Source organism: Pelobates fuscus, chromosome 3 (assembly GCF_036172605.1).
Source record: "Pelobates fuscus isolate aPelFus1 chromosome 3, aPelFus1.pri, whole genome shotgun sequence".
Taxonomy (NCBI): Eukaryota; Metazoa; Chordata; class Amphibia; order Anura; family Pelobatidae; genus Pelobates; species Pelobates fuscus.
This window is the reverse complement of record NC_086319.1, coordinates 213093818-213117780: the sequence shown is the minus strand read 5'-3', so window position 1 is coordinate 213117780 and position 23963 is coordinate 213093818. Positions and strand designations below refer to the sequence as shown.

Sequence of the window (23963 nt, the reverse complement as noted above, 5' to 3'; positions counted from 1 at the left end):
ATCACCGCCCTGCAAGCAGGCCCAGATATGCAAATACCCAGTGCAAAGAGATCATCACTAGCTAAGGGTTGGCTAGGAAATTAGAGGACCTTCTTGATGCTGAACCAGAAGTATTTGGGCAGTGTGGCCAAGAAGCAGGTGTTCAGGTTTGCAGGTTGTTTGTGTAAGGTGTGGATATAGTATATTCATATTTCCATCTGACACTGGAATAGGCTAAATAAAGAGACCTGGCAGAGGCGATCATTGATCCTAAACATAATTATGTTAACCCCAGTCCACCTGACTCGGCTGCTCCTAACTGAATTTCTATTAGTTCTACTAATGCTAACACCAAACCCACTAATCGTAATTCCCCTGACTCAAATTTTCCTAACCAAGGTAAGACCAAAGATAGATGCCCAGATGTTACTTAACTCGACATGATATGTTTTTTTTTTTTCTAGCCTTTACTACATCTGGCTATCTACCACCTAATCTTCACATTAATTCTCCTAATTTTCAAATCCTAGCACTTTAAAGTCGGGCTGCTGTTCCTTGAAATGACTGGGCTTATTTTATCTCAATCTGCCCATAACTGCAAGAAATGTATCATGAATGTGCTAAATTACCTATCTGATAGATGACCTTTATAATGAATGTTACCAGTAGGAGACATATAACAACTGATGAAGCCAATAAGAGTGGCAAAACACAACTTGATGATTTTTAGTTTGTTGATTTAATTATATTTGTCAAAATATGCCCTAGCTTTTTTTTGGATGCTAAAACATATGAGTATGTAATCTTTACCAACACTAAAAATGCAAACTAAAATAGTCTCCATATTCATATTAGGCTGCATGCTTAAGAACTGCTGATGTAAACATTTCTAGTACATACAAAGCCTACAGTATCTAGGGAGAGATTGAAGAAGGGGCTAAATTGTCTTGACTGTTCACTGTACACAGTTAGTTACTGGAAATAATAACTGAATTTTAGATTCAGTACATGTTTCAAATAGTCGTTGTGCCAATGTAATCAATTTAGTGTAACTGAATATTCAGAGATAGATAAGGAGGTATATGATACAGAGAGAATGTAGAATGATTAAGAAGCAATTTGACTTGGATGAAGTCATAGCGATGCAGTTGTACTACATAAATAATAAAGAAATAAGACAAAAGAAAGACACGCAGAGAACAGACAAGGTCATCATGTAATACATAATATGCTAATGAATACCTTAAAGCTATAAACTGAGGTCAAGGATTTATCATTTCTGACATTCAAAACGTATGATGGCTGCAGACACTGCACTATATACTCCAGCTACAATGCAGAGCTACCATAATCACCTTTATACTCTATATTGGTTGCTACTAGTGTTGATTTGTACTGCTCCTCCAACATCTACTATACTGGCAAAAACATTGAAGCTGGAAGCAAGCCTTTGGCAAAGAGATACAAGCTCCCACGGTTCTGTCATTTGAATAAACAGCAGCAGCTTGCAGCCTGCATAGCTTTCTCAACTAATCCTTTTAGCAACTATTCATTTCATTATTATTATGTATTTAATTAAGTCTGCTAAGTGCTATGACAAGGCACAATGATGAAGGACCCTGGTGTAGGAATATTCCTCCCATCAATCTCTTTATAAACCCTTCTATCAATATACCCTATTACACTCAATCTCATTTCAATTGATCACTGCAACCACCTCCTATCACTGAAAGTCCCTTACAAACCACTCCTATTAATTACTGCCTCACCATGTTTTGTCACTCCCTTTTTATTCTCTTCCTCTCTCCTGTCTTTCTTTTGTTTTTTAACCTTGAATCACTAACAGATATTTGTGCCTGTGCTGCCTAACATTTGTGAGAGTTGCACTCCTCAGATATGAGTTGAATTAAAATGTTAGCATTTAATATTGAGAATCGTAACTACCACTTATCACCAGCTAACATAATTTAACTCACCATCACTACTGTATATGAAATATAATTATACTGACCTCCAGCAGCTATCAGCTAATATTAATTCCCAACTTCTATCCTTCCCTACTTTCTCCTGTCCCTCCCTGGCTATCTCCTCATTTAACACTACCCTCACCTCTTCCCTGGACGCTGCAGCCCCGCTCAAAACATGCACCTTGAGGAGAACACACCTCCAATCGTGGCACACTAAATCAACATGCTACCTGCAGAGATGCTCCTGTTCTGCTGAACGCTGCTGGAGAAAGTCATGCGCCCAGTCTGACTTCCTCCACTACAAATTCTTGTTGCATTCATAGAGCACAGCCCTTGCCCTTGCCAAACTGTCATAGTTTTTCTCCCTCATTAGCTCATGCTCCCGCAATCCCAGGCGTCTTTTTAATACCTTTAACTCCCTTCTTGCCCTGCTGCGGCCATCCCCCAAACTAACCTTACAGCCTACAGCTTTGCATGCTACTTCCCCGTCAAGATTGAACAGTTAAGGAAATAATTCTCACCAGCTTGCCCCTCTCTTTTTCAAACACACCTGGATCATGCCTTTCCTACCCTTCAGACTTTCTGCCAGGCTACTGAACAAGAGGTGACTGTGCTTCTCCTTTCCTCTCGCCCCACCACTTGCTTGCTTGATACTGTCCCGCCTCACCTTATCAGATCTCTCTCCTCTTGTCTTGTGCCTTCCTTAACACACGTCTTCAACTGCCCTCTCTCTTCTGGTGTTGTCCCTGCTGCCCTTAAACATGCTACTGTATGTTTAAAAAAACAGAAGTATCATCTTAAAAAAAAAACCCAAAAAAACAATCCTACCCTTCTAACTATCGTCCCATATCCCTGCTCCCTTTTTCCTCAAAGCTTCCAGAAAGACTTGTCTTTACCCATCTGACTAATCACAGCTAAATCCAAAGGGCCCTACTCTATACTAATTCTTCTTGACCTTTCAGCTGCCTTTGACACTGTTGACCATGTTCTCGTTCTCCAAACTCTTCAATCACTCGGTCTCTGGGACATTGTCCTCTCTTGGTTTTCCTCCTATCTCTCCCAACGCTCATTCAGTGTCTCCTTTTATACTGATACCTCCTCCCTTCGTCCTGTCTCTGTTGGAGTCCCCCAAAGCTCTGTACTCGGTCCCCTTCTATTTTCTCTTTATACTGCCTCTCTTGGCAAACGTATTACCCCATTTGGATTCCAATACCACCTGTAGGCTGACATTCAGTTATTCCTCTCCTCCCCAGACCTCTCCCCTGCCATTCTGCAACGTGTCACTGCTTGACTTTCTTCCATCTTTGATTGGATGTCCTCCCACTATTTGAAACTCAATCTCTCTAAAACTAAAATTCTTGTTTTTCCTCCTACCAATAATGATACTCCTCTCTCGCTCTTCCTTTAAGTGAGTGGTACTCACATCAGCACATCCTTGCAAGCACGCTGTCTTTGCATTATATTTGATTCTGGTCTTACATTTGAACCTCACATCCATTCTGTTACCAAATCCTGTAGATTGCACCTTAAAAACAGAGCCCGCATCCGCCCCTTTCTTACGCAAGATGCTACTAAGGAGCTTGTTCATGCTCTAGTAATCTCTCACATGTATTATTGTAACTCTCTCCTAACAGGTCTTCCCACAAGTCGTATTGCCCCGCTACAGTCTGTAATGAATGCTGCAGCTAGACTGATTTTCCTCTCCTGTCGCTCCTCTCACACCTCTCCTCTCTGTTAGTCCTTACATTGGCTTCCTGTATCCTATAGGAGTCAATTCAAGGTACTAATCCACACCTATAAAGGACTGACCAATTCTAGCCCCTCCTATATCTCTACACTGATCTGCAGGTATGCCCTTTCTTGGTCTCACCGCTCTGCCCATGATCGTCTCCTGTCCGCTGCTCGCACCCACACAGCCAACTCACGCTTGCAGGACTGCTCGCGGGTGGCTCCTTTCCTTTGGAATAGCCTGCCTACGACCATCAAGCTCTCCCCTAGTCTTCAATCATTTAAAAAGTGCCTCAAAACACCAGCTTATAGCTTTGCAGATAAACCTCTACCTCACATACCTATCCCTTGCTCTCTCCTAAAGGGCAACACTGTATTCGCCAGCTCTGCTTCACTCCACCTTGTTTGATAGCTACCTCCTGACCTGTTGAGTTTTATACCCCACCTCCTCTAGACTATAAGCTCGTTTGAGCAGTGTCCTCTTCAACCTATTGTTCCTGTAAGTTTTTGTAATTGTCTCATTTATTGTTAAATCTCCTTTTTTGATAATATTGTAAAGCGCTACGGAATATGCTGGTGCTATATAAATACCAGTAATAATAATAATAATAATATACAAATGCCTCCCACCATCCCGATTTAGTTACCTGGTGTCCTGCTTTTGGGGACACCAGGGAACTGTTCCTAACAATCCTAGCACAAACTCATTATTAGACATGCTCACTCTATGTTAAATGGAAACTATAGGCACCCAGACCATTTCAGCTCATTGAGTGCTATGTCCCAGTCCTCTTAACCTTGATATTGTAATTACAGCAGTTAACTCCACCACTTGTGACTCTTTACCAGACAGTCACTAGAGGCACTTCCAGGAGGTCCTCACGCTTTGCATCCAGCGTCATCTAAAACCAGGAAGGAAAGCATTGAGCAATACTTTCCTACGGGGTAGTCCCAAAGTGAGCGTGGCGCTCTCTGTGCATGTACATTAGGTCCTCCCTATCAGAGGAGGAGCGGATGACATCAGTGCTGGAATCAGGTAAGTGACAGATGAGTTTTTTACCCTTCCAGCACAATGAGGGAGAGGACATTGTAGGTTAATATTGTGCTAGGAAAACAACTTTTTCTTAACACAATAGTTTCCCTTTAACCCCTTAAGGACCAAACTTCTGGAATAAAAGGGAATCATGACATGTCACACATGTCATGTGTCCTTAAGGGGTTAAAGGCACTAGGACCCTGCAGAGAGAACTGAAAAAGTTCTCCCTACATTGTCCCCACTGGATGGGCTGGCCTTGCAAAATTGGTAAGTAGCTTGGTGTCTATTCAATGTAAGGCAGGCATCAACCAGTAGTGCACACACATCCCTCATCTAGACACAAGAGCACTCCTACAAACACATTGCACATTAAAGGGTCACTAACAGGCATGTATTCCTGACCCTATAGTGTTACAACCACCATCTAGCCCCCCTGGGCTCCTTGTGCCTCCATAAATATAGCAAAATCTTACTGTATTCAAGCCTGAAGCTGTAACTCTGCGTGCTGTTTGACTGAGAAAAACAAGCAGTCTGCTGACATCATCAGAAGTGGTAGCCTGATCCAATCACAGTGCTTCCCCATAGGATTGGCTGAGACTGACAAATAAGCAGATCAGGGGCAGAGCCAGCATGATTCAAACACAGCCCTGGCCAATCAGCATCTCCATATATAGATTAATTGAATCAATGGATCTCTATGAGGAAAGTTCAGTGTCTACATGCAGAGGGAGGAGATACTGAATGTTTGGATGCATTTTAGGCAGCCATGACCCAGGAAAGATCTCCGCAGCCAGCTGAGGAGTGGCCAGTGAAGTTATCACTAGGCTGTAATGTAAACACTGCATTTTCTCTGAAAAGACAGTGTTTACAGCTAAAAGCCTGAAGGTAATGATTCTACTCACCAGAACAAATGCAATAAGCTGTAGTTGTTCTGGTGACTATAGTGTCCCTTTAACCCCTTAAGGACACAACTTCTGGAATAAAAGGGAATCATGACCAAATATTTCCGTCATGTATCCTTAAGGGGCTAATAAACACTACTTACACTCATCTACCGAGAAATGCACCTGAAAGTCTTAAATCACACATGTGTCTATAATTGTTAACTATTTCTTATAAGTAAATTCACCTTAGATTCATGTTTTAAATGTATCCAACTCTCTGCAGACTTATTTCATTGTTTTTGGCCATGTCCACAAATTAACATTTTCTTATCTGAGCTTTTAGGAAACCCTTCCATATTGCCTGAACATGTACATTTAAAACTCTTGCAATTAAATTTAAACTCTAATAAAATAAATAAAATAAAACTCTAACAGAATAATAATGACAGCAGCACATACAATGATTAATGTTTGGATACAGCTCAATAAATCTTCCTATTATTAGTTAAAATGGACTGGAAAATTCTCTCACAATTTTTTTTTTAACTGATGTAAATTGTATATGCTTACCCTCCCTTTATCCAAATTCTCTAAAAATAAATATAATTTAGAAGTAACCCCATAGTACATGCATAAGATTATTTTTATGAAAACACACTTACCGCAGAATATCTTTCTGCTGAATGAATGTCTCCCTGGGATATGACACTTATTACACTTCCTATTCCTACCACAGCTATAATTACTTCGATTTGCTTCTTGTGGACTGTGCATTCCCTTTCATTTCCTGTCTTGTTGTTAATGCGGATCACTGTTGCATTTATATTTAAATGTAAAATATTGAGCAAATGTCTTTACATACTACTCGTCACATTCGTCACATATTATGGGGACATAATAAAAAAACATGAGGCAACAGGTTGAGTGGTTCATTAATGTCTTCAGAACCCTGGAATTACATGATCCACCCCAACGCTTCCAGGGAAAGGTAGGGAGCCTGGGTGAACCTATTAATTATTAAATGTGTGTATATGAATGTGATTTTTGTGTGCATGTCAGTAATTATGTGTTTCTGTGCTTGTGTGTGGGTCTGGGATTGTGTTGTCTGTTAAGAATACGTGTGTGTGTGTGTCTGTCTTGTGATTATGCTTGTGTCTTGTGATTATGTTTGTGTATGTATGTGATAATATGTGTGCCTGTAATTATGTGTATGTATGTGGTTATGTGTGTATGTCTATGATTGTGTGTGTGTATCTGTGGTTGTGTGTGTATATATATGTGCCTATGTGTGTACATGTATATAAATATGTATGTTTTTAGTTAATATCTCCCTAATTTGTTATTCACAAATATAGCAATCCCACATAAGGATAACAAATAAGGGAGTTATCTACTGAACGACTGAAATAACAAAATTAAGAAAAGGGCTCTTCTAAATGTTAATTGTTCAGCTGTTTTTGTAAACAACTCCTCAAATTGGTACCTTTGTGTGGGATTTTTTAAGGATAACAAACTGTGGCACTGTTTAGCAGATAGCTCCCTTATTTAGTTTTCTTTAAACATATAAATCCCACATAAACGTAACAAATAAGGGAGCTATCTACTAAACAACTGAAAGATAAGATGAAAATTAAGAAAAGGCCTTTTTTCTCTAATTTGGCAACCTTATGTGGTATTTCCATATTTAAGAAAATACCAACTAAGAATGCTGTTAAGCATTTTATTTGGTGTCCTAAAATATGACAAATATACATAAAGATATCAAATAGATGAGTTCTATGCTAAACAAAAATCGAAATTAAGAGGTGTCATTAGCCAACTAAGAACAATAATTTTGGTGGCTAACGTGAATTCTGTGCAAATTTGTTGTCGGACACTAGTAGCACAGCATTATCCCACCCCATGGTAAAAATGATTAGTGCCCTGCCCTTTCCTGTTCTGACTTCATATCTTATGTGTCGTCGTGGTACCCCAACACACACACTGACCACATCACTCCTTTACTCTCCATGATCCAATCAAATTTTTTTCATACAGAAAATGTTGATAATACCAATAACAGTTGATTATACCAAGAGAATAAAGGGGGGAGGGGGTGGACAGAGGGTGGGATTGCTATAAAAAATACAAAATAATTATAACAAATAACTCATAATGGAGGAAGCGCAGCGAGGCAAGGGACATTAAAGCTTGCAGGCATGCTAACAGGACTGCCTAAATCACGTGTGCCAGGATGTAATTAGCTCCTGGATATTAAGCAGAAACTCTGCACATATAGATTCCTTCCTCCACTTCTAAAAGCAGAAGTGGTCATGGAGGCTGGAGAAACCCTTTCATGTTTAGTTTTAGTGTAGTGTAATGTAAGGGTTATATCAAATGATGGCATTGAGGAAACATTGTAATAAACATAATATACCACTATATATATGATCAGTAGGGACTTGGGGTTTTTAGTGCATCAGAGAGTGATGTACTTTCACAGTGGAGTAAGAAAGGCATTTGTTAAAATAATTTACAACCAGCAACAAAGAACTTTAATTGACCTGTTAGGTGAAGGACTCAGGGGACCTCTTCACAGACAATGCTGAAACCACTGAACTGCAATTATGGCATTAAGTTTCAGCAATGTTCTGTTTCACAAAATCCAGGAAATCAACCTCATGGGCTTCTTATTTCAATATTTTAAATTGCAGGCTACCATGTAATGCTGCTTTTAAAAGATTCAAAATGTAGGGTGGGAAGGGGGGAACAGGTTTAAGGTTTAGATGTTTAGCAATGACTAGGAACTTTTACAGTATGCTCCTGAAATACTTTTTGACATTATAGTGGCATGTTGCATTTTACAGAACAATGCTTTTGAGACATGATTTTGGGAAAAAAAAACTATGCCAGACGTATTTAAAGGCTAGCAAAAAACAAACAAAAAAACAACAGAGTGCAAAAGAATACTGAGAACGGACAACAGCTCAAGTAGCTTGCCCTTCGGTGTGTCTCCACTCAGATCTAAAGCTGATGTTAGCTCATTGTCCAGGGTTGATAACCTACACATTGCACACAATAAATGCAGCTGCATATTGAAGAGGGATCTTATTAGTATTAATCACACAGTATGTACCAGTAAGAATATATAAGTATTGTTGACTCATATTATTTGCTTATCTTTTAGAATACCCCTTTACTGGAGACTGGAATAACTAAAACAAATGACTCAAATCGTATCCAGTGAATAGATTTTGTGAGATAATCACATGGCTGCTCTTATAGCACATGACACTGATTCGTTATCTGCATTATCTCATGGCATGCTTAGTTTTAAATTAGACAGTAGTCTCTATAATTCAATTAAACATCTCATTAGTTTAATGTCCATTGAATAAACTAAAGGTCAACATAACTATAATCTTTTGTCTTCTTAAAGGGATATTTATAGCTAAAGATCACGAGATTTAAATAAAGATAACATGTTACCAGCAATTTACATAAATCATATAAGGTTCATGCTTGTAATGTCATCGATATATTCTAGAAAAAAAAAAATATAAAGTCAGGTTCTTAATGAAAATGCAAAAAGGACACTTGCTTCCAGAACACAGAACTGGATAGTTTATGTTCCTACTGAGACTTTATCAAGCCTGGTTGTGTCGCAGAACACATGGGCTTGCTTCATTGAAGGCACAGGATGGTAAAGCAAAAGTAATACATTTTATAAAATAGAAGGGAACTGCAGACCCGTTCAGTCTGACAAGGCTGCAGCTTCCTTAATGATGATCCTGTAAATATGAATATATATATATATATATATATATATTTCCTAAATTTCAAAAAGGGTAATGTTGCCACAAAGTAATAATTCTACTATACTTCAATACCGATTTATATTGATCTTTTATTAAACCGTTCCACTGCATGTACAGGGAGTGCAGAATTATTAGGCAAGTTGTATTTTTGAGGATTAATTTTATTATTGAACAACAACCATGTTCTCAATGAACCCAAAAAACTCATTAATATCAAAGCTGAATATTTTTGGAAGTAGTTTTTAGTTTGTTTTTAGTTTTAGCTATTTTAGCGGGATATCTGTGTGTGCAGGTGACTATTACTGTGCATACTTATTAGGCAACTTAACAAAAAAACAAATATATACCCATTTCAATTATTTATTTTTACCAGTGAAACCAATATAACATCTCAACATTCACAAATATACATTTCTGACATTCAAAAACAAAACAAAAACAAATCAGTGACCAATATAGCCACCTTTCTTTGCAAGGACACTCAAAAGCCTGCCATCCATGGATTCTGTCAGTGTTTTGATCTGTTCACCATCAACATTGCGTGCAGCAGCGACCACAGCCTCCCAGACACTGTTCAGAGAGGTGTACTGTTTTCCCTCCTTGTAAATCCCACATTTGATGATGGACCACAGGTTCTCAATGGGGTTCAGATCAGGTGAACAAGGAGGCCATGTCATTAGATTTTCTCCTTTTATACCCTTTCTTGCTAGCCACGCTGTGGAGTACTTGGACGCGTGTGATGGAGCATTGTCCTGCATGAAAATCATGTTTTTCTTGAAGGATGCAGACTTCTTCCTGTACCACTGCTTGAAGAAGGTGTCTTCCAGAAACTGGCAGTAGGACTGGGAGTTGAGCTTGACTCCATCCTCAACCTGAAAAGGCCCCACAAGCTCATCTTTGATGATACCAGCCCAAACCAGTACTCCACCTCCACCTTGCTGGCGTCTGAGTCGGACTGGAGCTCTCTGCCCTTTACCAATCCATCCATCTGGCCCATCAAGACTCACTCTCATTTCATCAGTCCATAAAACCTTAGAAAAATCAGTCTTGAGATATTTCTTGGCCCAGTCTTGACGTTTCAGCTTGTGTGTCTTGTTCAGTGGTGGTCGTTTTTCAGCCTTTCTTACCTTGGCCATGTCTCTGAGTATTGCACACCTTGTGCTTTTGGGCACTCCAGTGATGTTGCAGCTCTGAAATATGGCCAAACTGGTGGCAAGTGGCATCTTGGCAGCTGCACGCTTGACTTTTCTCAGTTCATGGGCAGTTATTTTGCGCCTTGGTTTCTCCACACGCTTCTTGCGACCCTGTTGACTATTTTGAATGAAACGCTTGATTGTTCGATGATCACGCTTCAGAAGCTTTGCAATTTTAAGAGTGCTGAATCCCTCTGCAAGATATCTCACTATTTTTGACTTTTCTGAGCCTGTCAAGTCCTTCTTTTGACCCATTTTGCCAAAGGAAAGGAAGTTGCCTAATAATTATGCACACCTGATATAGGGTGTTGATGTCATTAGACCACACCCCTTCTCATTACAGAGATGCACATCACCTAATATGCTTAATTGGTAGTAGGCTTTCGAGCCTATGCAGCTTGGAGTAAGACAACATGCATAAAGAGGATGATGTGGTCAAAATACTCATTTGCCTAATAATTCTGCACTCCCTGTATATATATAATTTGTTCTTTCTAATTTATTTTTTTATAAATTATTTTGGTTAACATGCTGGTTAATATTTTGTTTGTCCATATTTTTGTTATAGCTTTGCCATCAGTCTTTTATTCTAGAATTCGGGAACATTTGGATTGGATTATTGTGATTTAATATATGCCAAATTAAGATGTATACATTCTGCCGTCAGTTGTCGGTGTCTGTTTTGCAATCTGTCTTTCTTAGTTTTCTTTCTTCATTCAGAGCTAGAGCATTAATAACAGATGAAAATGTGTTTCACTCCAAATGTCATGTTTTATTATGTGATACCGGCTGCTACAAAACAGGACATCATAATGTAAGACCAGTTGTAAAATGGAAATAGTTATATTGTTGTATTTCATATGACCTTCCATTTTAATATCATGTTTAAATGACTGTCATGGATGGAGGATCTATCTGCTTATTTTTTTTATAACATCATATAATAATGTGTCAGGTGTATTGTCACCTGTGAAAATTACTTACAGGGATCTGTAAGTCAAAACAATAGTTTGTTTTTTCCATGTATTAGTCATATTCACAAATAAAGTGAATTGAAATACAAGCAGACTCAACATAAATTAAAAATTTAAGATCAAAACAGCCAAACTGAAAACACAGCGGAGATTAATACTTTTTTTCAGTTCTGCAAAAAATGTAAATAATTTTACCCATTAGTGAAAAAATATGCCTGAATTGATTTTTAAAACAAAATTATGTACACTTTTGAGAATAGCGTAGACCTGTGATTTTCCATTCTGCAAGACAGTTGGGTTTACATTAAACCAAGGTAGAATTCAGGTACTGAGTCATTCAGGCCAACAGATAAGAAGTCCAGCAGATCCAGCTATCAATATCATCATAATTGGCTAGTCGATCATGGTATATTTCTATATACGACTGAAAATAAAGAAAATAAATATACTATATTTTCCTTTAGTGTATTAGGAAATATACCTTATATAACAAATCAATATATATATGAAGTAATAATAATGGGACTGATTCTTACTCACCTGTCTATATATGACATGTTCTGTATTAGGTCTTTAATTATTATTCATTAGTTAGTTTATGTACGTTTATTATTTACATATAGTGCATAGATAATGGATTGGTAGTGGAAGTATAAGGATGTTATTCTGGGAGGTTGAAGGAGCTAGCTGCAGATGATATATCAGTGAGACTGAATAGAGATCATTACTATAATGTCATTGGAGGAAAATATGGAACTCAATTCACTTCATCCGGAATGATGCAGCTGAATTACATGAGATTGTTTGGAGTGGCAACCCATATGTCCCCTTTTGGCGTATTCATGAAAACATGCAGTAGAGGTTTATGTTTTAGTGGTGTGCTAAAAATTTCAGGAATGGTTATATACTTATAAATAACATCTTGAAATTGATATATGGACCAGAGCAGCCCAGCTGGGGAGTTTAAATTAAATGACATCTGCAACAATACAGGTTGTATACCTTATTGTGTGCATATGAATCTAGTCAACAACGTGAAGGTGCTTTGCAGGTACTGTATCCTGCAGTAGGTCATATTTTCATTAACAGGGCTTCTTTATTAATATATATTGGCTTGTATTGGTTCTAATGTTTTATTTAGGACCCCGTCCGTTTTATTTGTAAATGTAAACATCTGAACAAAATACAATAAAAGTGTCTTGTAATATTTTTACTGCAGACACACAATAATTATGTTCACATTGACAAGCAAAGAATGTTACTTGCAAACTATTCATATATTAGTATAGCCATTAAACATCAGGATATTGTATATCTCCATTGTGGTGACAAATAGCATGTTTGGCCGTGATACATGCATTTTTTCACATCAGCTACATATGCACAATTTCTGTAAATGGGAGCATTAGACTATTCTGTGTATGTTTCCAGACCAACAGTGATTTCATGTGCTGTCGTTTTTTAGCATTTACAAAGAATATAATAACTATAGGTAACTCCCTTAGGAACCTTCTTGATAGAATAGTCTTCTCTCTGTATACTTCAGAACTGCACTCTAATGTATTGTCCAATAGTAGTAAGTAATGCTTAATGTTTCAAGCATTAAATAGTGTGTCTGAAATCCCTGTATGTAGCACATGTGCTGCTACAATATACTAATTTGGGATGTGTGCATGTACAAGAACAGTGTACCAGCATATTGCATATGTGTTATCTAAAGTTGGCTACAAATTCATTCATTTGATAAACCTTTGCGACTTTGTGCCAAGCTATATTTTACATACATTGTTACAGGATTTATCGTCTTCTTTTTTTTAACTTATTTTTTTGATGACTTTATAAAGCTGATTTTAAGTCCAGTTTTACAATTAGTAATATTTATGGCATATCTATTACCATTATCTAGAGCAAGCATAGCAATCATTTTTAATGTAGAAGATGTGAAACTGTGAAACTTCGGTGTCATGTTATGTTTAGTTATATACAATATTTCAAAATGTGTGTGCTTTGAAACGGACATAAATGCCGCAGAAATTCCAGCCGGTTTAAAATCATGAGACAGACAGTCTTGAGCAGGCTTTCTGGGTTCTGCATCTCTTCCAAATTGACATGCGAAAGCAACGCTACAGAGATCAGACATGGCCCCAGGTGACTCTATATTTAGTCGAGCAAATACAGTACATTGTACAACAATATTTTTGTGGAAGAGTCATGTTTAAGCACAGCCCTTTCAAACTTGTAACAGAAATTTATGTATTTATTAGGTGATGGCAATATTCACTGTTTTCATTTTTACACTTGACTGAGTAATATGTCTTGAGGATAATTAAGAAAAAAGCAAACCAAATGAGTTCAGCCGTTAATTGTTAGTTTACTTGAGCATTTTTCTTTTTTCTGTTTTTTTTTAAAAATGTAATTTATTTCTATAAACTAAGTATAAACAAGGTATATACTATGTATAAACACGAAAGAAGAAAGAAACGTACAACCACCCTACAAAAGTGTACCTCACAAACACTTGCAAATGAGATAAATGAACAAAAATACACCCCGTGGGGAAGTATAGAGAGAAGGGTGATGTAACACAAAATAAAAAACAGAGGATACAACCTGAAAAACAGGATGGAATGATATAGGGATTAGAGATGTCCCGAATAGTTCGCTGGCGAATAGTTCCTGGCGAACATAGCTTGATCTCGTACGCCAGGGTTGGCGGACATATGCAATATTCGGTCCGCCCCTATTCGTCATTGAGTAAACTTTGACCCTGTACCTCACAGTCAGCCACATTCCAGCCAATCAGCAGCAGACCCTCCCTCCCAGACCCTCCCGCCTCCTGGACAGCACCCATTTTCGATTCATTCGGAAGCTGCATTCTTAGTGAGAGGAGGGACAGTGTAGCTGCTGCTGATTTAATAGGGAAATCGATAGCTAGGGCTAGAACATCAGTCTGTTTTTTTTCCCTGTGTAATCTAATTGCAGTTGCCTGCCTGCCAGCGTGTGTGTCAGGCTCACAGCGTATACTGTGCCCACTTGCCCAGTGCCACCACTCATATCAGGTGTCACAATAGCTTGCATTTAAAAAAAACAACAACTTTTTTGACTGCAATATAATAGCAGTCAGTTTCCTCCACACGTGTGCGTTTCAGTTTCAGGGCCTGCCAGGGCACAGTGTCCCACCAGTGCAACTCATATCTGGTGTAACAGTAGTGTACATTAAAAAAAAAAAATACAATTTTGACTGTAGTAGATTGAATAGCAGTTAGTTGTCTGCAAGCATGTGTGTCAGGCCTACAGCGTCTACTCTGACAACTTCTGCCAGTGCACAGTGCCACTCATATCTGTTGAAACAGTAGCTTGCACGCATAGTACCACTAATAGAAAAAAAAATGACAGGCAGAGGCAGGCCACCCCGCAGGGGCCGTCGTGGTCGTGGTCCTGTGATTCCCTTTGGCCCTAGAATAATGCCCAGTGTTCAGAGGCCACGTCTCTGGGAGCAAACGGGGTGATGTCTTCCATGTTGCATAATGGGCGGGTGCCCACAGATGCTGCCGGCAGTGAAAGTCCCAACGACTGTAAGAAGGTAGATTCCTCAGTGACATGCGACATGGATAACTGCTTTGCGGCTGGTTCCGTCGTGAGGCGGTGTGGGCCCCATTTATATGGGATGGAGTTCTCCCTTAGCTGCAGGGTAACGGGACGGAGTGACCTGCGCCACATGAGGGTCTGTCTGGATAGGTCCCTGTATAACGTTAGGGTATCACCCTCAAATGTAACTGTAGGTGAGCTTTTTGCAGCTCCCATTAGGGCCCCTCGGTCTGAGTCCCGAATAAACTTAATGAGCACGTCCCTTGGAGCTTCCTGGGGTGCGTTGGTCGCTTTGGGGAGACAAAAGCAGAAGTCCATCCCTACTTGTTTTGCTTGCTTTGGGGCTAGTAACGTGGCTATGAGCCTCCTGCAGTAATGTGGCAATTCCATGGTGGTGATCGTTTCGGGAACTCCTCGGATCCTCAAATTCCTTGCTTTTGCCTTGTCTTCCATGCTGGCCATTTGGACTGTCAGCGTAGCACATTGCTTTTGCAAGGATCCCAGTGTGGCATCCGTGGCCGCTTGTGCCACCCTGGTGCCTTTAAGGGACTCTTCGATGGACCCTACACGGCCATTGAGCGTCGAGACCTCACCTCGAACTTGTGCCATGTCCGCGTCGAACATCGCTTTAATTTCTATCATTAGCGCCTTGATGTCTGCCTTTGTAGCTGGAGCCGCGTCCCCTAACTCGTGAGGCGGCAGGGATAGGGTTTGTGTCCTCCCGGGAGCGAGAATAGAGCCAGATACACTATTCTCATCCGAGGATTGGGAGGCATAGGCCTCTCTCGACGCCATCTTGGCGGGCGCATGCCGTTGTGCCTGGCGCAGAAAAGTGCCAATATCCTGGGAACCGGTGTCCGGATCGGCTCAGCTTTTCTTTGCCTTCTTCCCCATGGTGTGCGGGATCGGTGGACCGGTTTGCGGGTCCCAGAGTTTTTTTCTGGCCGCTGAAATGTATGGTTTAGCGGGTCCCGAACACGGAGCTGTCGTGTATTGCGACTTGCTCGCTCAGGCGCTGGCTCCGCCCCCCCCCCCCGAAAATTATCTTTTTAATTGTGTACCTAAATCAGACCATGATCTGCTAGCAATTATATGCCTCATATGTAGGGTCGACGTACAAATGACTCTTTGGTGATATGTGTTTTATTTGTTTTTCTTTATTTTTTATTCTCATAAATTATTGTATTAAATGAACACTATAGTGTCAGGAATACAAATGTGTATTCCTAACACTATAGGTGTCCAGCCCTTCTTGCCCCCGTGAAAAGAGAAGTTTACTTACCTTTTAGCAGCACAGCGCAGGACTCATTATAGCTGGCCATCCCCACGCTCAGCCTGTTTGATTATCTCAGCCAATCCAATGCTGTCTCATTGGAGAGCATTGGGGGGCTATTGAGAATGCGTGTCAAAAATGCCACACTGGACCAATCAGCAACTCCTCTTAGGGATGCACTAAATCAGTGCATCTCTATGCAGAATGTCCAGCGTCTCCATGCAGAGTGTAGTGATGCTGAACGTCAGTGCTGCACAGTGTGCAACACTGACCCAGAAGGCACCTGTACTGGCCCTCTGAGTGACTGCCACTAAAGGTGTTCCTAGGCAGCAATGTAAACACTGCCTTTTCTCTGATGCCTGCAGGGACATGCTATACTATACATTAAGCTATAGTTGTTTTGGCGATTATAGTGTCCCTTTAATATTATGTTGATTAAAAAAGGATCAGAAATAAATCTAATACAGAAACCACGTAGCCTTTTACTAATTCTTTCTTAACTAAATATTATGAAACTATACAACAATAAGTAGTGTCATACAGTTTGACTAAATATCTATTTAAACATGCAAATAAATACATTTTAGAGAACATTTTAAATTGAAACCAATGTGGCTTAGTAGAGACAAAAAACAAGAGATTAAAATAAGAAAATGGCATTTAAAACATTTAAATCAGACAAATCAGAGGTATCTTATATAAGTTATAAGGAAACCAATAATGCTTGCAAAAAAGCCATTAAAGTGGCTAAACTAGAAAATGAGAAATTGATAGCCCAAGAAAGCAAAACCTACCCCAATTCTTTTTACAGTACACCAATTCTAAAAAAAACAAAAAATGAGAGTGTAGGTACACTGGAAACAGAGATGGGTCTGTTAGCTAATGAAGACCAGGAAAAGGCAGAAATGTTAAAGGGACACTATAGTCACCTGAACAACTTTAGCTTAATGAAGCTGTTTTGGTGTATAGAACATGCCCCTGCAGCCTCACTGCTCAATTATCTGCCATTTAGGAGTTAAATCCCTTTGTTTATGAACCCTAGTCACACCTCCCTGCATGTGACTTGCACAGCCTTTCATAAACACTTCCTGTAAAGAGAGCCCTATTTAGGCTTTATTTATTGCAAGTTCTGTTTAATTAAGATTTGCTTATCCCCTGCTATGTTAATAGCTTGCTAGACCCTGCAAGAGCCTCCTGTATGTGATTAAAGTTCAATTTAGAGATTGAGATACAATTATTTAAGGTAAATTACATCTGTTTGAAAGTGAAACCAGTTTTGTTTTCATGCAGGCTCTGTCAATCATAGCCAGAGGAGGTGTGGCTAGGGCTGCATAAACAGAAACAAAGTGATTTAACTCCTAAATTACAGTGAATTGAGCAGTGAAATTGCAGGGGAATGATCTATACACTAAAACTGCTTTATTTAGCTAAAGTAATTTAGGTGACTATAGTGTTCTTTTAAATAACTATTTTTCTTCAGTATATATTACCGAGGATCCTACAGCAAGAGATATGCACATGCAGAGATTGCTGCAAAAAATTGCATACAACTTCTGATTGGATGACTCGAGACAAGGTGCTACAGCAGTTAAAGAAAATTAATGTAAATAAAGCTCTGGGGTGTGACGGTATTCACTCACGAGTCCTTAAGGAGCTAAGTGGGGAAATAAGTGAACCTCTGCATTTAATTTTTCAAGATTCCTTTGTTTCAGGTATTGTACCAGAGGAATGGAGGAAGGCAGAGATCATTCCTATATTTTAAAAGGGTTCAAAATCCTTGCCTGGAAATTATAGACCTGTGAGCTTAACTTCTGTGACTGGGAAAATATTTGAAGGACTATTAAGGGATAATATTCAGGAATTCATTGGGAAGAACTTTGTTATTAGCAATAATCAATATGGTTTTATGAAACATATGCCATGTCAAACTAACCTAATTTACATTCTATGAAGAAGTAAGTAGAAGTATAGATCAGGGTGTTGCAGTGGATGTGATCTACTTGGATTTTGCCAAGGCATTTGATACAGTTCCTCACAATAGGTTAGTCTTCAAACTAAAATAAATTTGTCTAGATGAATATTCTTGTTCTTGGGTAGAGCATTGGCTTAAGGATAGAGTACAATGAGTTGTCATTAATGGTAAAATTGCAGGCTGTACAAAAGTGGTAAGTGGTGTCCCTCAGGGTTCTGTTTTGGGACCGCTACTATTTAACATATTTATAAATGATCTTGAAATAGGCATTGAAAGCCATTTCTCAGTATTTGCAGATGACACAAAACTTTGTAAAGTAATAACATGTGAGCAGGATATTGCTTTGATGCAGAGCGATTTGGATAGATTGTGGGGCTGGGCACTAAAATGGCAGATGAAATTTAATGTTGAGAAATGCAAAGCTATGCACTTCGGGGTAAAGAATGCACAAGCAACTTACACCCTGAATGGTAGTGAATTAGGGATAACTACACACGAGAAGGATTTGGGAATTGTTATAGACAACAAATTAGGCAGCAATATGCAATGTCAATCTGCAGTTGCTAAGGCCAGTAAGGTTTTGTCAAATATAATTTTGCCTCTTCATAAATCGTTGGTAAGACCACACCTTGAATATGCTGTGCAATTTTGGGCACCTGTTCTAAAGAAGGATATCATGGCACTAGAAAAAGTGCAGAGACGAGCTACAAAATTGATAAAACGAATGGAGCATTTTAGTTACGAAGAAAGGTTAAAAAAATATATATCTCTTTAGTTTAGAAAAACGGCGCCTCAGAGGGGATATGATAACATTATACAAATATATTCGGGGCCAGTACAAACCATTATCTGGAAATCTATTCATAAACAGGGCTATACATAGGACACAAGGTCTAAGGCAAAGAATAGTTTTGTTTTTTTACAGTAAGAGCAATAAGGATATGGAATTCTCTGCCTGAAGAGGTGGTTTTATCAGAGTCCATACAGATGTTTAAACTGCAATTGGATAAATACTTGCAAAAATATAACATACAGGGATATAATTTCTAATTTGTGGGGTAATAGCTGCTTGATCCAAGGAGACATCTGACAGCTATTTTGGGGTCAAGAAGGAATTTTTTCCTAGTTTGTCGCAAAATTGGAAGCCCTTCAGACTAGGTTTTGGATCAACAGCAAAAACATATGTGTGGGAAGGCTGAACTTGATGGACGTAAGACTCTTTTCAGCGATGTAACTACGTAACTATGTAACATATTTTAAAGAAATTTGAAAAAAGAATTATGGCTTTGCAAAATCTCTTAATGCACTCCTCTCTTGCAGTATTATAAATGATTAAATAAACTTGAAATGGTTATTATATGTCAAAAACATGTAGCTACACTGATTGACTTTATAGTGCAGAAGAACATTTGGTGCAGAAGAACTAGCCTAAAATTAAATAACAACATTCAAAATCAAATAATGATTCTGACTGTGTATGATGAGTGCTGAAGTCTAACAATCATTTGGGGATCTGAATTAAAGAACTGGACCATTGAACTGTGTTGACCAATATTGATATATATATATATTTTTAATTTAATGTCTTCATTCTTATTCTATATAATAACCAGTACTTAAGCAGTGACCTATTTAAAGGACAAATATCATCTAGACATTAATTAAAAAATGTAGAGCTAGATCCAATTCCTCATTTCTGTCCTACACAGATCCAGTTGTCTAATGACAGTTTAAACACAAATAGAAGAGTATTGGGCCATTTTTGGCCATTTGTGACTTAATGGTGACAGGTTACCCTTTTTTTGAACAGACATGTCGTGTGGCATTTTGTCAGGCACTCTACATAAAAATATGTAGAGTGCCTGATATAAAATTATTATATTGATGAAATGAAGGTTTATATTGAGTGACGGTGAAGAGCAGGAGAACCTTCCTATCCTATAACACTGTCAGGGTTATTCAGTAAACTAGGATTTTTATGTTACCTATCCACTATATTTAGAAAAACATGTTGTTGTGATGTACAAAACCATTTAATTGTAAAAATCCCCACCTCTGTAATTACTTATATCGATGGAATTGAGAGCCTTTATTGACTTACTGTTAACCATCGTTATACATTTTGTCCTTTTCTACCATTGGACATACTTAGTAAAAAAAGAAAAATCATAGATAATGACTCTACCTCATTTGAATTGTGTGTCCTGGCATAAAATGTCACTCCAGACACCTAAAAACTTTAGCTTGCTAAAAAGCTTTATGTGTGAAGATTGTCTCTTCTATTTTTCATTTTGCAAAAAGTGCAGATTTCAATAGAAATGGACACGTTTATAAATCTACCTGGTTACACCCACTTGGCTTTCAAGCAGACAACAGGTAATGTTACTTCCTGGTTTCATTAGCTCAATGCAGCTGACCTCAGGAGGCAACAATTGCTCAGAGCACCTGACTTACAAGGAGCTGCATTGGGAAGTCTGTAATTTGACAACCACAGAAAGTCTGGGTGGGGGTAGAAGTCGAGAGCTTGCAGATGCAGCAGACAATAGAACTTTATGTTCTGTAGGTTTAGTTTAAGTTGATTATAGATTTATCCTCAATGAAAAAATACCTAATTAAATGCATGCACATTTTCTTTTCAGGTATATCTACTAAACAGTGATTTTTATTTATTTTGTATTTGTGCAGTGGAATATCCCTAACTGAAATATGACAGAACACTATATAAAAAAAAAGGTTAATAAGTAATTTTTAGTCAATTGTGTAATGTCCAGAGTAGCAAGATCCTTTAAAAACAAGCGAAAAATATAATAAATACTAGGAAAAATTGTATGTTCTAACAATATATGTAATATATTGTGTAGCTTTGTTTCAAAACTAAAAATGTTTATTTGCATTAAAATGACAGCATCATCTAAAGAAGTTTGAATTCAAACTTAACATTTCTTTACATTTACTTTTACAGCCTAGACACCCTCATCCAGACTGGCGTTACTCTGCATCACTGAGAGCTGCAATGCAAGGGTGAGTACACATATGCACACAAATATGCACATTGATTTATCTTTGGCATCAATGCGTCTTTATTAATCATGAAAAAAAAAAAATGTTGATGTAGTCAATATTTTTCAAGTAATTATATTCGAGTAATTTTAAATTGTGAAATTGTGATATAAATAACATATACATTTTCTTATCACCTTTGAGAGTCTACTCACAAACTACTAGTTGGCATCTGATTAACAAAATTTTGCCCAAAATAGTGGATGTGGAAAACAGTCTCAGCCTTATTGCGAACTCTCCTTCGTTACAATTTATAAAATAGTCCTCAAGTATGTGAAATTAAAATAGATGTTTATCCTGAAATTTAGAATCCGTGTTTGAGGTCAAAATATGAGGTTGTTTAAGTTCACTTTTTCCTTTGCTGCTAAATGTTTAATGAACAATTATCAATCACCTCAAGTTTGCCAGCCGAGTACCTACTGGCTCAGGAGCTCAACTCAGATTAAACTAAACACTTCTGACTTTCATTCACTGTAGCCCACAAATCTTTTATGCTAGTGGTCTGGGAAAACTTTCTAAGCTGCCAAACCATTAATGAATGAAGGCTAGGAGGTCTTGACAGCTTTTGGCCCTGGTGTGGTTGCCCCATTCGTGTGGTGTGGTTGCCCCATACCTCAATTTATTTACTAGTCAAAGTTCTAATTGTGATTTGTCTTCCTCAACCAATCACACATGTTGCTTATTTATTGTAACAATTAACACATTTAAAGTTGTTTATGCATGCCAAAATATTAATTGTGCGTTATATGAGTTATGAAAGTTAAAGGACCACTCTAGTGCCAGGAAAGCATACTCGTTTTCCTGGCACTAGAGTGCCCTGAGGGTGCCCCCACCCTCAGGGACCCACTCCCGCCCGGCTCTGGAAAGGGGAAAAGGGTTAAAACTTACCTTTTTCCAGCGCTGGGCGGGGAGCTCTCCTCCTCCTCTCCGCCTCCGTTCCTCCCCGTCGGCTGAATGCGCACGCGCGGCAAGAGCTGCGCGCGCATTCAGCCGGTCACATAGGAAAGCATTCATAATGCTTTCCTATGGACGCTTGCGTGCTCTCACTGTGATTTTCACAGTGAGAATCACGCAAGCGCCTCTAGTGGCTGTCAGTGAGACAGCCACTAGAGGAAATAGGGGAAGGCTTAACTAATTGATAAACATAGCAGTTTCTCTGAAACTGCTATGTTTATAAAAAAATTAGTTAACCCTAGCTGGACCTGGCACCCAGACCACTTCATTAAGCTGAAGTGGTCTGGGTGCCTAGAGTGGTCCTTTAAGCAGTAATTCATTTTACATGTAACTGATATACAGATATACCTTTAATACAGGCATTACCACTGACTTTTCACTAAAGAAAACAAGATTTGTCTCAAACCCATTAAGACCAACATGTAAATGTAGCAAAATAGGAATAATAACAAACAACTGAAATAATAAATAATGCAATCAACGCCATTAAAATATTGCAGGAAAATTTATTTTATACTTTTTTATATAGTCTAAAAAAAAACACTTCATCATCACGAGGAACTATACCCTTGTTATGTGTACTTAGAACACTAAACTTCATAAAATTAAGTAATTACCATAACATTATTATTATTATTATTATTATGATATTTATATAGTGCCATCAAATTCCGCAGTGCTTTACAATGGGTGGACAAACAGACATGTAGTTGTAACCAGACAAGTTGCGCACACAGGAATAGAGGGGTTGAGGGCCCTGTTTAATGAGCTTACATGCTAGAGGGAGGGGGGGGGGTAAAGTGACACAAAAGGTAAGGATAGTATTAGACTAATGACAGAAGAGGAATCAGTCAGGAGCTATTAACAGTTTAATTGATACGCTTTTATGAAGAAGTGGGTTTTTAATGATTTTTTGAAGGAGTGGAGACTGGGTGAGCATCTAACGGTGGAGGAAAGTGAGTTCCACAGGAATGGTGCAGCCCTCGAGAAATCTTGAAGGCGAGCATCAGAGGTGGGACTACGGACAGAAGATAGACGTAAGTCTTCAGCAGATCGTAAGGGCCTAGACGGGACATACTTGTGTATAAGGGAGGATAGATAGGTGGGAGCCGCATTATGTATAGATTTGAAAGCAAGAACCAGAATTTTAAATTGAGCTCTATATTTTATAGGAAGCCAATGTAGGGACTGACAGAAGGGCGAGGCATGGGAGGTGTAGGCGGACAGGAAGATGAGCCTCGCTGCCGCATTCATTATGGACTGTAACGGCGCAAGTTGGGAGCACGTAAGACCACTGAGAAGCGGATTACAGTAGTCAAGGCGAGAAAGGACAGTGGAATGGACCAACACCTTAGTCGCATCTGGCGTTAAGTAGGGGCGGATGCGCGCAATGTTTTTGAGATGGTAATGACAGGATTTGGCAATAGATTGAACATGAGGCTTGAAGGAGAGGTCGGAGTCAAAGAGAACACCTAGGCAGCGAGCCTGCATGGTGGAGCTGATGGTAGCACCGTTGACTTGGAGGGAGACAGACACAGGAGTAACAACACTTGAGGGA

At 38.8% G+C, this 23963-nt stretch overlaps 1 protein-coding gene across 10 annotated transcripts in view; it reads left to right on the top strand.

Moving 5' to 3' along the window:
* Positions 1 to 23963, top strand: part of LOC134602749 (protocadherin alpha-C2-like) — a 367306-nt gene that overhangs the window by 205185 nt on the left and 138158 nt on the right. For 8 of the 10 annotated variants that reach the window (XM_063448045.1, XM_063448044.1, XM_063448042.1 and 5 more), the window contains exon 2: positions 21354 to 21412. The exons of the other annotated variants lie outside the window; for them this stretch is intronic. In XM_063448045.1, coding sequence (XP_063304115.1) covers positions 21354 to 21412 — 59 coding nt within the window. The remainder of the gene's footprint in view (positions 1 to 21353; positions 21413 to 23963) is intronic. 10 annotated transcript variants of the gene reach the window in all.